At 42.5% G+C, this 13,747-nt stretch overlaps 1 protein-coding gene across 2 annotated transcripts in view; it reads right to left on the bottom strand.

The window, feature by feature from the left end:
* SV2B (synaptic vesicle glycoprotein 2B) overlaps positions 1-13,747 on the bottom strand; it is a 59,321-nt gene that overhangs the window by 5,685 nt on the left and 39,889 nt on the right. For both annotated transcript variants that reach the window (XM_010391019.4, XM_019280995.3), the window contains exons 4-12: positions 13,499-13,650; positions 11,572-11,705; positions 10,720-10,809; positions 8,502-8,612; positions 7,349-7,437; positions 6,463-6,627; positions 3,778-3,911; positions 2,839-3,039; positions 428-587 (exon numbers count right to left, since the gene is read on the bottom strand). In XM_010391019.4, the coding sequence (XP_010389321.1) occupies positions 428-587; positions 2,839-3,039; positions 3,778-3,911; positions 6,463-6,627; positions 7,349-7,437; positions 8,502-8,612; positions 10,720-10,809; positions 11,572-11,705; positions 13,499-13,650 (1,236 nt within the window). The remainder of the gene's footprint in view (positions 1-427; positions 588-2,838; positions 3,040-3,777; positions 3,912-6,462; positions 6,628-7,348; positions 7,438-8,501; positions 8,613-10,719; positions 10,810-11,571; positions 11,706-13,498; positions 13,651-13,747) is intronic.

Genomic DNA, 13,747 nt, shown 5'->3' with positions numbered 1-13,747 from the left:
AGCCATGATGAGAGGCTGGGGGATTCAGTGTGAAAGGCCTGACTTCCATGCACATCCATGGAAATGAGAGAGTACATTCTCATTTGATGTCCCTGCAAATGGCATGAGGTTTAGAACTAGCTGATCCTTAATGTCCTTTCCAACCCAAACCGTTCTGTGAGATCACAATTCTATGATTCTTTGATTTATCAGCCCATAATTTCCATATGTCCATGTGATCCATGTGTTCAATCTGCCATGCATGCAGAATTATGCTTGCAAATGTCTGTGCTGATCCAGGATTACACAGCCCTGAAGGACTGGTGAAAATAAAATAAATAAAAATATATAGCTCCCCCACCTACACGTCTCTAGGGCAGCTTTTTCCATCGGGAGCTAAAAAGACAAAGTCAGAGGGTGAGACTGAGAAGAGAAATATTCTGAGCACCTTTTGTCTGTGGGGTAGAGCTCCACGGTGATGACATCCAGGGCGTTCCAGGCGGCGATGCTGGCCCCACAGAAGAGGCATTGCCAGCCGATCATCGCCGACTCGCTGTTCCCGAAGAACAGGAAGAAGCAGCACACGGCGGAGATCAGCATCGAGCCGCCTGTGGGCAGAAACCAACAGAAACCCTGGCATCAGCTTCCCCTGTCCACAGCTGAGCAAACACATTTGTTGTTAAAATGGCTTTCAAGTGATGGCATTTCATCCCAATAAGAATTAAATCTGCGAGAATCCGAAAACACCTTGATGTTGACTATCTGTCATTCTCTGATGCTGGAAACCAGCCTGAAAATGTTCTCAACCACCTGATCTTGCTGATAGTCCTGCTCTACAAAGACTGTGAAGACAGGCTTTTCCAGGCAAATTTCCAGCATCTCAGACTTCCAGATGGACCCAAGAAGAGAAGAGGCAAGTAAACATGAAAGTCAATGAGGAGGAAGCATCATTGTGAAGGTTTTTCAACTTGAGTGTCAAGTCATAAGCTTGTGCATTTCATATCTTATTGAAGTCACTTGACACATTTGTAGTCCCAATTAGGATAATTTACAGTCACTTGTATGAAGCACTTGAGGTCTCTTTTAATTATAAGAACATCATTAGATTTCATGGCACATTTGCACAGGAGCCATTATTTTATGAACATCACCGAGGGAGAAAGTGAGAGCATTCATGCTCAGTTAGGCACAGTTCAGATTCAGAAATATTAATAGCTACATCACTGCTTTCTGCTCCATTGGGAGTTTTCATCTGAAAGCTGAAATTTGTGAAAAATCAAACTATTTTTCACCAGAATGTTCTGTTATCACTGAAATACCTCCATTTATTGCCAGAAAAGCAAACTCCGGTGTTTTTGGAGTCAATTTGGTACCATCCAAAATAATTTGGATGCTGAAGTGGAACTAAAATGCTTTACTTTGGACATGATGTTGCATCTTGCCACTGCAGTGGCATGAGTATAAAAAGCTGCTGTGCAGGACTCCGTGTCCACTTCTCCTCCATGGTACAAGGCCAAACTACATCCCCACAGTGTAGTCTGGATGATATTCTCCCTGCTGCAAAAGCACAGCCCAGCTTTGGTCACAGTGAGGGCACCAAGAGATCTGCTGTTTTGTACAAGAGAAGGTTTGGCAGGATGTGATAAAAATGAACTGAAGCCCCAGCGAGGCACATAACACAAAAGAGAAATTCAGTGCTCCTGTTAAGCTGACCAGAAATAATATGTTCAACAGAGTGATACAGGTGGGACGCCAGAAGGCTCTTTCAATTGGAAATTCCATAGTGAAACATTTCAGCATGTCGTTAGTAATTTTTGTCCTGTACTCTTCATTTTGCAGGAGAAATAAGCATTCAGGGCTCCAGCTGTCATCTCAATTCCAGATGAAAATGCTGAAATGCTGACATGTTTGCAGGATGGACAATCTGATTCTCATTCATCTTCCCCTAATTTATTTCCCACAGACCCTCTGGTTTGTTTGAGTCTTTTCCAAATTCACCACCTGAATGCTCATTTTCCCTCAGTTTACATTCCTGACACATCAGTGGGGTCATCTTGCTCTACTTTATCCAGTCTGAAGGTGAGGCTGAGCTAAACCTTCCTTCTATTCTCAGAAGAGAGAGAGGTGAGCTCAAGAGATCGATTCATCGATCCTGATTTTATCAAATTCCTTTGACTGTCCCTCAGGGCATGATTCCCATAGTACCTGGAGAGCAAGGTCTGAACGCTGGAGGCACCAACACCAGAAATTCCCGAAGTATTCATAAAGCTGATAAGGTGATAACTCATTCTCATGGTGCTAAAGGGTGGCACTTTCCTTGGCTGTGATGTGGTCAGTTAACTTACCATATGGTCTCTGAAGCTGTTTGTGCAATCATTTGAAAATCAGATAAAAAACCAAAAGAGGGAACTCCTGTGCTGTCAAGCTGCCACATCAAATAACCTCTGTGAATATTCATTGCTACAAGCAAAATGTTCATTTATTTATACAGAGGCCTTGGACTTCAGCAGCAACAGTACCAAGAGGTCGTTTTTTAGCTCTGACCCTGATGTGTTGAACACTGGAAAAACATGCAGGATTTGACACAAAAGGCAGAATAATAAAAAAAAAAGGATGTTACAGACACACGGAAAAGCTGCGTGAGGAGGCAGGGAGTAGGTCACTCGCCCACGACATGGAGTAGATCACCTGCCTCACCCTCTAGTCTTTATCCTTCTGCTCCTTTTGTTAGGGGGATGACTCATTCCCACCAGAGCCATGCCAGTGTGCAGGCACAGTGAGCCCTTCACACCGACCAGGGCTCTTTGCAGGGCTGTACTCCCACCACGTCCTGCCCCATCACCTGGTGGCCCCACTCACCGATCATCTTTATCCTCCCGATTTTGTCCATGAGCAATGCAGAGATGATGTTGCCTGGCAGCACGGACAGGCTGCCCAGGAAGCTGACCAGGTAGATGAGAAAATCATTGTCCTCCTCAAAGTCAATGTGGCAGCCTTCCTTCTCCTTCATGAATGTGCTGTTGATGAGCCTGCAGTTGATGAATTTGTGTTCGTAGAGATCTGTGAGGGAAAGAGGCAAAGGTTTACCCTGCTTGGCTGAATGCCCCTCATACAGCAGCAACAGCAGCCAGGATCTAACCAAACCAAAGGCCCAAGAGGAGTTTCTCATCCAATGGAAATGGCCAGGGAGTATTTATTTCAGTGGAAATTTATTAGAGTGGCCAACTCTAGCTGAGTCCGTGGCTCCTGGTGGGTGCAATCTCATACACTTCTTTTATTTGTGGAGCCACCTGGACTGGTATCATCCCCATGCCACAAGGACAGGGTAATGCAGGCTTTGATTTTCGTAGCATTATACTTTGTTCTTTATTAGAGTAGAAATTAAAAGCTTTTTCGGCATAAATTAGTGACTATTTTACTGCTTATGATCTTCAACCACCAGTGGCTTGAAATTATATTTTACGCCAATTTTACTTGGTAGAGCTGTAAAGTGCTGAGAATTTTGCCATTACTTTAACCTGTCAGGGCCTGAGCACAGAATTTTGCATTTCCCACACAGCACCCAGAGACATCAGATGCCATGGGGTTAAAACCACTGATGGAGCAACCTGAGGTCTCCTTCCAAATGCATCACCCTCTTTTTCTCCAGCAACACTTTCATTACCCAGCACGTGCTCAAACACACAGATCCCTACCATCCTTTCTCCCAGAAAGTAGATAAAGTAGTTCTAACAGAACAGTTTTCTGATAAAATAGTTCCTAGTTACGGAGATGAAACCATAGCAGGAATCCCATTACCAGTGTTATAAAAGACAGTAGAGATGACGGTGCAGTTTTCAAAGAAGGTCTCACTGGATCTCACATCTTCAAAGTAGCAATCCTCAAATAATGAATCCTCAAATCTCACTTCCTTGAATTTCATGCCAATAAATCTGTGGGGCAGGAAAGAGAACTTCACTGTGCTTTAAGATATTTTCTACACTGTGTAGGGTGCAGTGGCTGTTTCAAGACACAGAGTACTAATGGCAATTTCTGGGGTCATTTACAGAAAAGGTGTTGTTTGAATGGATAGCTTCTCCTCCAACTCCTTCTGTGTTTTAGTAGAGAAAAGGGTTTGAAAAGGTTTGGGTTTTTTTAAGAGACATAGATATTTTAGGATTTTGGCAGTTTTTCTATTCCTTAAAATAATCATATCTAAGAAAATGAGCTTCTAAAGCTGAGGCAACACAAATCCTCTCGTGTTCAGTCCTAGTCTGTCTGAAGAAGACAGAATTTCACTCAATGCAGGGCATTTCCTTCGTGAGCTGACCTTGCTGCCTTCCTTATTCTCCCCCCTCCTCCATCATAAATAAAACCAGACATTATCAGGAGCCTATTGAGCCATTTGGTGAAAGGTTTCTGACAGTTGTTTAAACTCAAAGTGATTTTTTAAGTGAAAACGCAGTGGGGTTTCTGGAGAGAGTGGGGAGATTATCTGAGTTCTGCTTGTAACCATCTCTGTTCGAGGTTTATTGCTTATCATGTAATGAAAACAGATTTCACTAAAAATAATAAACTGTGTCAGGTGATTGATTTCTCCTCTGATGGGAAGCGTGACATGTGTGACCTGGCTGCCTGAAGGATGACACAATATTGATTTACCTGTGAGATTTTGCAGGGACACGGAGAAGATGTATTAGGTAATGCACAGGCATGTTTAGAAGATGTAAGGAGCTATTAAGAACAAGCATTATTGCTCTAGTTAAAGAGACCATGACTGTCACCAGATAAAAAAAACCTTCTAACATATACTCTGCAGCTTAATTGACTTGAGCCCTTTTAACACAGTGTGACATGATGGTTGTTTACACCTTTAAATGAGCACTGCAGGGCTTCTTGACTGAGCCTACTAACAGAAATTATTAATGCACAAAATACCACAAGAAGACTATTCCAGTGTCTTGCTCCATGTAGAGGGTCTCGCAGGTTACAGCAAAACTTAAGCTGTTCTGCATTTGCTCCGTGATGTATTTGCCTGTGATGTATTTAGTCCCAAAGGCTGTTCAAAGCCTTTTTTCCCCCTGCAGGTTGCTTTCTTAACACCCAAATTTAAAAGAGTTAGATAGCAATGGCCTGGTGATCCCTGGAGTTTTAGCTCACAGCCAAGGGCTGGAAGGAAAACACAGCTGTAAACCATACTGAGATAAGGTCTGGGCATTACTGGAGTTTAGCTTGATCAGGTTTTGGGTATTTGAAATGGAGAGGGCCAAGTCAGGAGAATAGTGATTTACATCAGAGTTTTATGTCTTAAGGTGCTGAGGATCCTTAATTCTCAATGAAATTAGTGAAAATTCAGCACCTCCTCTAGGCATGAGAAAAATGTCCCCAATCCCTAAATTTGACCAACACCCACTTCTCACCACTTTCTTTTGGGGAACAGGAACTGTGGGGCTAGGTTTGCATCATCAAGCACAGCTCCTTGCTGCAGGGAAGGTCTATGGAAGGACATGAGGACACATGTTGGGGTCTCCCACCAAAGTCTATCAAATATATAAAAAGGAAATGGAGACAAATAGTTTCTGAGGGGACTGGAACAACCTGGCTGGGCAATGAGATGTGGTTTCAGCTGTGAAGAGTAAAACTGTGAGTGTTTTGTGTAACGCTGAATATCCACTGGGACCTCCCCACATGGTGCAAGGCAGCTGGAGCATCATCCTGTTAGGTCTACCTGGGGCGATGAGATCTCCACAGAAATTACATGGGGGTATTTTTCCTTTTTATTGGAATTTTGAAAAGTAGTAATGGAATGCTTAGGGTTTACATTGCTGTGGAACACAGAGTGATTGGGATCCAGGATGAATACAGAAGAAAAAACACCAAGTTCAGAACAAATAGGAGAAAAAAAGGAAGGAAAGCAATGATGTTCTGCTGGAGCAAATTCACTGAGTGAAATACTAAAAGAGAAAGTGACACACTCATCACTGGGGAGATAATGACTGCAGTGGGAGAAGCACCTCAGTATGGCCATCATATGGCCTCTCAAGGCTTTAATGGCACAGCATGGGCTGCAGGATGGAGACTGGGGTAATTCATACTGAGGACTTCAAGAGAAAGAGCTTTTTATGTTGGAAATACAGCAGCAGAGCAATTTCATTACCAGTGGCTACCCAAGCCCAGTAGATGTCAGTGTGGGCAAAGGAAAAAGAAGTCACTTCTGCATCCAGCACAGCCGGGTGATCCCAACACAGGGTTGCTGGAACCAGGACTCCTCACAGGCACCCCTTGGGTTCTGAAGAAGTCAGTGACTGAGGCAGAGTATGCGGAAAAATGGGATTAAAATGATATTTTGTCTGTCAAAAACTGCCTTTGGGATTTGAGAAATTTAGATTGAGTGTCCAAAAGAACAACAGAGAGGTTCGAGTTGGTGGAAAATGGAAAAGAAAGAAAGGATTTCTAGGAATTTATTTCTGTTTGAATACATCAAAGCAAATTCTGTTCACTTACTTGTCGTTCCTGTATTCCCCATTTCTATGGATCTGGTTTTCCAGGGTGAAATTAAAGGTGAAATGGGACACTTCTTCCTCATCAAAGATCTTCACTCGTGATTCATATGCCTCGTCTTGGAGATACCGGATCATGTCAGGGAACCAGACAATAAGGCCATAGTAACTGGAGCAGGATTGGGAGACACATCAGGGATACAAGATTCTTCCCACGATCTGCTTCACAACTTGTAAACTTGTTAAACTCCAAATGTGAATGCATGTCTGACACAAATTCTTGCTCACTACTGACACAGGACTGAGCAAAATGTTTCTGCAGTCTAAGCACCCTGCTGATCTCAGAAGCATGTTGGTCCTTTCCCCTTCACTTGAAGCAGGACCACTCATTTCAGTTCCCCTTGGCCAGGGAATAAAGAAATGTGCTAACTTTGCTGCCCAAGAGATTAGCAGAACAGAAACAAATTTGGCTGATTTCTGCAAGTGTGCTGTTCAGGTGAGAATTAGACAAAATTTACCTGTAGTTTAGATTTAGGCTTGCCCAAGTGGTTTTGATTTAGACTAAGGAATAGCTGAGAATCTGGTAGGATTGTGTCTATTTTTGTGTGTGTGTGGACAAGTTCAAATGAAAGATCTAAAAGTGAGAGAGACAATACATTACTGTGCTACTGACAACTTTTCAAGTCCTGGTTTGTTCAAAGCACCTTTTACCTCATATAAAGCAATCAGATTGATCAATATCTGTAGGAGAGCAAGGCTTAGTTCACAAAGACTCTTTAATATAAGACCAGGATTAATTTTGTAATAGTTTATTTACATGTGTAAATAACTATTCAGACTCTGAATAGCCCTTTAGTCTCCCAAAAAATATAAAGAAGTTCCTTCCTTACCTTAAGGCCATTGTAAACCAAACCACAGCCAGCATCAGTGTGTTCATCCTGTACTGGGCTGTTAAACAGTATAGCACATTGTCCCAGACCTACAAAGCCACAAGAAGGAATTAGCTGCCAGAACACCCCAGCAGACACTCGACAGCTTAATTTCTGAGTGCATCATAAACATAATGTCAGAAAAATGGGTTCATTAGGGGAAGGTCAAATGTGTGGCTTATATTCAGTGTTTTTTAAAAATTGTATTTCTATAGTAAATGGCTTACAAAAAATCACTTATTCATCTCTGTGCTAGGGTACTTGATCTGAGCCCTCTGTAATGAGCTGGAGTGCATGACTAGGGCTGGGTATCATGCAGTGTCTCTCCCAGGTTATATCAGTTCTCAGACCCTCTGACAACTTTATCTTTTCAAAATTATGTATGGTGCCAGGAGTGCTTTCAAACCGAGCTCCAAAGCTCTCTGAAGAGCAAAAGCCCAAACACAGCTGGCACTTTAGGAGGTATAAGATGAAATCAGGTAGGGATGAATCCAAGCATGAGGCAGACCAAGATCTGCTGTTGACTCAAGCTATTAATTGCCACTTAAGTATAGTAATAGTATAGCACCTGCATTGCTATTAGTTAAGAAGAACTTTCCTTAACTTTCAGCTCATCCTTCAAGACTAGAAGTTCTAGCAAGGTTTTCCACAGTCCTACATGGGCATTAGGTGAGCAGCACAGCAGGTGTGAAAGCTTAAATGAGCCTAGGAGACAGTATAACATTCTTAGAAACTCGGTCTCAGCAGGAACAAAGAACAAACCATTTCTGCCCCCACTACAGGTGGTAATTTCACTTAGGCTTGGGGAGAGAGAATCAGTATTTATCTGCTCAGGAGGAGAGCCAAGCGCTTGGGGCTGTGGCTGGTCCCAGAAGCTCTGCACTGCTGGATGACAGTGATGCTCACAGGGGCATTTTGGGGCCTGGCTGGTAACGCGGCAGCTTGCAGGTGCACACATCTGCACAGAAAGTGCAGTCAGGTTACAGCCCTTTGCAAAAAGCAGCGGGTTTTCTGAGGAGAGAATCAGGGTTTCAAGGTACAATGACCTGGAGCAATGAGGCACTGGAGCCCAAAGCCCAAAAACCCCTGTGTGAAGTTTTTTTCTTCTCTTTACCTGTTTTAAAGTAGTCGTGATTCTGACCAGCCACCGCTGGTACCAGGTCCCTGTTGAGCTCTGGATTTCAATAAATTCATCTACTTGCTTTGGAGTTTTGATATAGGAAACCTGGAGGAAGGAAAAAAAGTAGAAAAAAAATTGGACTGAAATTTCCTGGATGGTTTTAAATTCCACTGTCTTCTGGGCAATGTTTAGACCTAATAACCCTTATTATTTTTTCCTTGATAGTTAGTATTAGCAATTAAGATAAGTGATTTAATTACAGCAAGAAGCTATTAACAGAAATAAGCCTTCCTTTCTTCTTTTCATCCATCCCTTCATCTTCTCTCTCTCTCTCTTCTTCCATGAAATACTTTAAGTGCATCATGTCCACTTCATTTTCTCATTTATTGGCTAAGGGGCCTGTGTACTACCTTTTTTCTCTATCTTTAGAATTCCACTACAAATTAGGACTAGGAAATTATAGTAAAAATTACCTCCAAGATCAGCCACTTGTACCCAAACTGTGTCTTCAGGATCTCTTTCTTCAAAGACAACTAGCAGGAATATTTCTTATTCCACATCTTTTAAATACCACTGACAGAACTTCGAATGTGTAGATGGGAATCTTTGCAGCTGAAAATGCATCCTGCCATCAAGTGAGCCCACACCATGCAATCAGTTTGCTTCACCAAAACAGCCTCAATTTTCAGCGCTGAATACCTGAACTGCACTGCTCAGGAAAACTTACAAAAGGGTCCCAGCAAATATTTGCTTAGTAACTTTAATTAAAGGACGTATTCAAGGAAAACAGAACTGTTTGTAAACACATGGAGGAGGCGAAAATTTGCTGAATAAATTTCTGAGTGTGAGCAAGAGCCTTGGCTCAGCTGTGCAGTCTCTGCTTTCCTCTTCCTGGCACCGATTAAATGTCAGATCTGGAAACTGTCCTGATACCAGCTGACTCACCACAAACTGACAACTTCTGGCCTATCAGAAAAACACAAAACCTGACAGTTTGTGCCACACCAGGAGCACTGATCACCCGCCTGTGCCAGCGGGTGTCAGTACATCTCGGCTCAGCCGGCGCGACGCACCTTGAGGTGCGATACCGAGCTCAGCTCCTCCACTGCAGTCATGACTCTGTTGGATGGAGTAACGAGCACTAATGGAGGCTGTACAGCTGCTCCTTCATTCTCCTACTCAGACTCTCATAATGCCCTACTTTTTTGAGATATATATATATATATATATATATTTATATTTGAGCTTCATTTCCAGCTCAGCATTACAGCAAAGCCAGCGATGGATTTAAAGACAACATCTCTCTCACTTTTGCTGTCAGGGCTTGCATCACTCACATGGTTGGTAGCCTAAAAATAACGGGCTCATTAAGTTCCTACATGAACACGCACACAATTGTCATGCTCAGATATGAAATTTTAATTTCCTTGAAGGATCACTCCCAAGGGGCACAGTTTCCTGACAACCCTTCTGAACATGGAGCCTTGCTTGCCTTCTTGATTGCAAATACGTGTTTCACACACAAGTGTATCTCCTTTTTTTTTTCATCCTTTAAAAGCATGTGTGCTCTCATCTTTAAAAGCATAAATCAAGAGTCCTTCCCTGGCTGGCTCACCAGGATTTTACAACTGAATTACAGTAATTTGCAGCTAACCCCAGCATAAACCTTTTCTCTGATTTTACTATTAACGACTCAGCTCTGTGTGACCTTTTTCACAACAAGCAGCAGATCAATGAGTAATAGCCACTCATCCCACTTTCCCTTGGAGAGATTAAAGACTGGGTATGAGGCAGGTGGAGTTTGGAAAGCTCATTAGAAAGTACGTGAAGTTTAATCAGACTTTGATTAGAAGGCAGAATGGAGAAAGAGGTGACTCAGGTGTCCCACATGGCCAATATCTCTCTTATTTTGTTTTAGTCTCTTAGAGCAAACCAATTAAGCATGTGTATAATTAAAATCACTGGTCTAAAGGACATAGAGTAACACCAGGAATGAAGAGTACTCACTGCAATTGACAGACTTGACTAATTCTTGAAAAAACAGACTGGCATCTTAAGTTTAAATGCACAAAATGTTTCTCACAGTCCTTTTTTTCTGATTACTGGGGGAGAGATTACATTGAAAGAGTCCCGAGGAGGAATAAAGTGCTGCTGTGCTGCACTAAGGAAGGTAAGTCCAGCTTTTCTTAACTGATGGCTTTGCTCAACTCACCGTAAAAACCCTCTCTGGCTCACCCTTGGCCCTCATGTTGGTGTCATGAACTTGCTTGAGGATCATCCAGGCTTCATCATGTTTACCAATCTGAAAACACCAAAGAAAAGGAAAGCAAGTGTTCAAGCTTCCAGCTCTGTAATTTATCAAAGCTCAGAGAGAAAGCAATTCTAGAGGTCCAGCATAGTGGAGAAGCACACAGACAACGTGGGCTGCATGAGACCTGAAGAGCTGAAAGCATGGTTGGTATTCACAGAGTGCAGCATCTCTGTGCTGGAGAAAGGAGTTGTCCTAAAACTGCCTGAGGCAGAAAAGGGGTCAGAGATAGCTATTTAAAAACAAATGAAAGAAGAGGAGATGGATGAGGAGAACTGGACTCTCATCCCAACTCTGCTAAAGACTTGCAGGCTTAACTTGAGCTAGGTATTGCTACGTTTCCCACCTGTGAAGTAGAAATACAGAATACTTGCTTAAGATTTCCAAGGTTTAAGTATTTTTCTCATTAAAATGTACTTTGACCTTTGCTCTACCACCAGGATTTAGTAGTTCCATGCCCAAACTCTGGGACAAATTTTCAAAGTGTCTTTGTTGGACATATAAAATTCCCATCTCTCACTATCTTCCATCTGTACCCCATCTGGCAGTGACACACTAATCGTCAGTGACTGACCCCAGAGTCTGTAATCTTTGGGGTTTAAGCAGTCTGTGGAGCTGGTGTAGACATGTAGGAGTGGCTTTGCCTCTGAGCTTGTGCTCTGTGTGTTTGATGAGACAAAGAAAGACAGTGATACATTGAGGACCTGCCATCCTCTGCTGATATCAGACTGCAACCTTTGAGATGAATCATCTTACCTCCAGCAAAAACCGTGGGCTTTCAGGCATGAATTTCAGTGCCACCAGGGAGGCGATGCAGGGCAGAGCACACACGAGTACAAAGACTCTCCAGCTGTGGAAGTGGTACTTGGTTCCCATACTGAACCCCCAGCCTGGAAACAGCAAGAGCCAGCAAGTGAAAATACTGACCAAGCATTCTGAATTTTCCTCTCTCATAAGGGCAGGTTGAAAGTTTGCTATTCTTAGTACTGATGGCTCGATAGCATGCTCAGTAGATAGCAGCGAGTTCATGATGTTCATTACAGAAATTGAAACATGCTCAGGTTCTGCCTTTTAAAAAACCTTCTTTTATCTTTGAGTTAGAAATCACCCAGCGATAGGAACAGCTCCGTGCAGCTGTAGGCAAGTAAGGCTGGAAAATGGTACAGGAATAAGGGCCATAATTGATTGTTTCTCAGTGATGTTACCAAAAGTTTAGAAAGGTTAAATCTCTGATCTGAGACAAACATTAGGGAGGGCTTCTTTCCATCTCCTACATCACATATGTATTTCACGGAAGTGAGCAAGAAAAGCAAGTTTATTTTTTTTCCAGACCTACAAAACCTCAGCTGGGGTTCAAATTTAGAAATATCAAAATCCTAATGCTGCATTTGAGGTCCCCCCTCTCCTGCTTTTTTCCTGGTGTTTGACCAAGTCTGGTATTGCCCTGCTAAGAACTGGAAAGTACAACCTCATTCTCTTACATTGCTCCATTTACTCTCCCTAGGTTCAAATCTCATAAGGACTGTTTAATTCATTTTTTTTCTTTATACATTTTTTATTCACATAATAAGGAAATCATTGAGAAATGGGTTTTGCAGAGGTCTCATCTGAGCCATTCATGGTGTTCTGATGATTTCACAAAGTTCCAAAATAGTAGGTGGAAATTTGGAAATCAAAAAAGAAGCTACAAAAATACAACATCAAAAAGTCATCTGAAAAATAATTATAATGTAAATATCTAAGGGCTTTTTAAAGCAAATGTTGTTGCAGATAATAGAATTATTTCTACCTGACACCCCTGCAGTAAGTTTGCCTTTTCCTTCCAACAATCTCTGTCATATCAATCAAAAGCATGAATATTTCTTCATAGTGAATGTGCTTTAAATGTGCTAAAAATGGATTGACAGGTTAATGTTAGTGGTTTTCTTCATGGGTTTTGTGGACTGTCCTACTTTCCTCAAACAGGATTTTGCAAACAGCTGCTGTCACTGCATACTGGGGGAGTTAATCTTTTCCAGTAGATATTTGCTTTTGGTGTTTTCCTAGGTTATATACATGAGTTACAAGGAACACGTGACATGCAGACTTCTGCTCCTCAGAGCACAGTACATTTCAGTTTACAGCCATCTACGTTTTCATTCCCACTTCCAGCTGAGGGCAGGGAACCCATTCCACTCCTGCATCCATTTAGGTGAAGTCAGAAGGGACTTCAGCCCTTCCCATGCTGAGCAGATGTGTCACCAGGTACACAGCCCTGACAGTGTGGACACTTGGCTAAGGGAAAGTACATGTGCTGCCCTCACTGCTATCATTCACAGCATCCAGTAATTCCCTGATTAAAGTCGCTTGTTTTTGATAACTGGGTCAATTTTTGCAATATAATCTCAGTCCATTTTTCCTCAAACGAGCTGACATTTAGATTAAGAGCTCAGGCTCCAACAGTGTAATTCAAGGCATGTATTTGAGGCTTTGGATGGAAAGCAGCCCCATCCAGTCCTACCTGCAGCATCAGCCAGTCAATCATGCAGTCAGTTTGTGAGACCTGTGAGCACTTCAGGTATCTATTCTTTTCAGTGGTGTTTATGCTGGGCTGTGTAAGAAATGTCACTACCTGTGCAGGGGTTTGGGGCGGTAATAGTGGTGCAGGAATGTGGTGGTGCAGAAAGTCAAAAGCACAAATTACCGTAATGTGGGATGATGCTCCAAGCCATTGCTGAAGCATAAATGCCACCAATCATCCAGAACATGCAAAGCCAGCTCAGGTGTTCCCCCCTCTTCTCACGAGACAGAAATTCAGAGAAATAGGCAAACACGATGGGGAGCGTGCCTCCAATACTGAGGAGAAAAAACAGCACATAGGAAAAATGAGAGTCTTCTTCAACGTCTTTATGGTTAGGATTGCATTTTTAATGAGGGAAGGTCACACTCACAG

This window comes from Corvus cornix, chromosome 10, assembly GCF_000738735.6.
Source record: "Corvus cornix cornix isolate S_Up_H32 chromosome 10, ASM73873v5, whole genome shotgun sequence".
NCBI lineage: Eukaryota > Metazoa > Chordata > Aves > Passeriformes > Corvidae > Corvus > Corvus cornix.
This window is presented reverse-complemented; position numbering and strand designations above follow the sequence as displayed.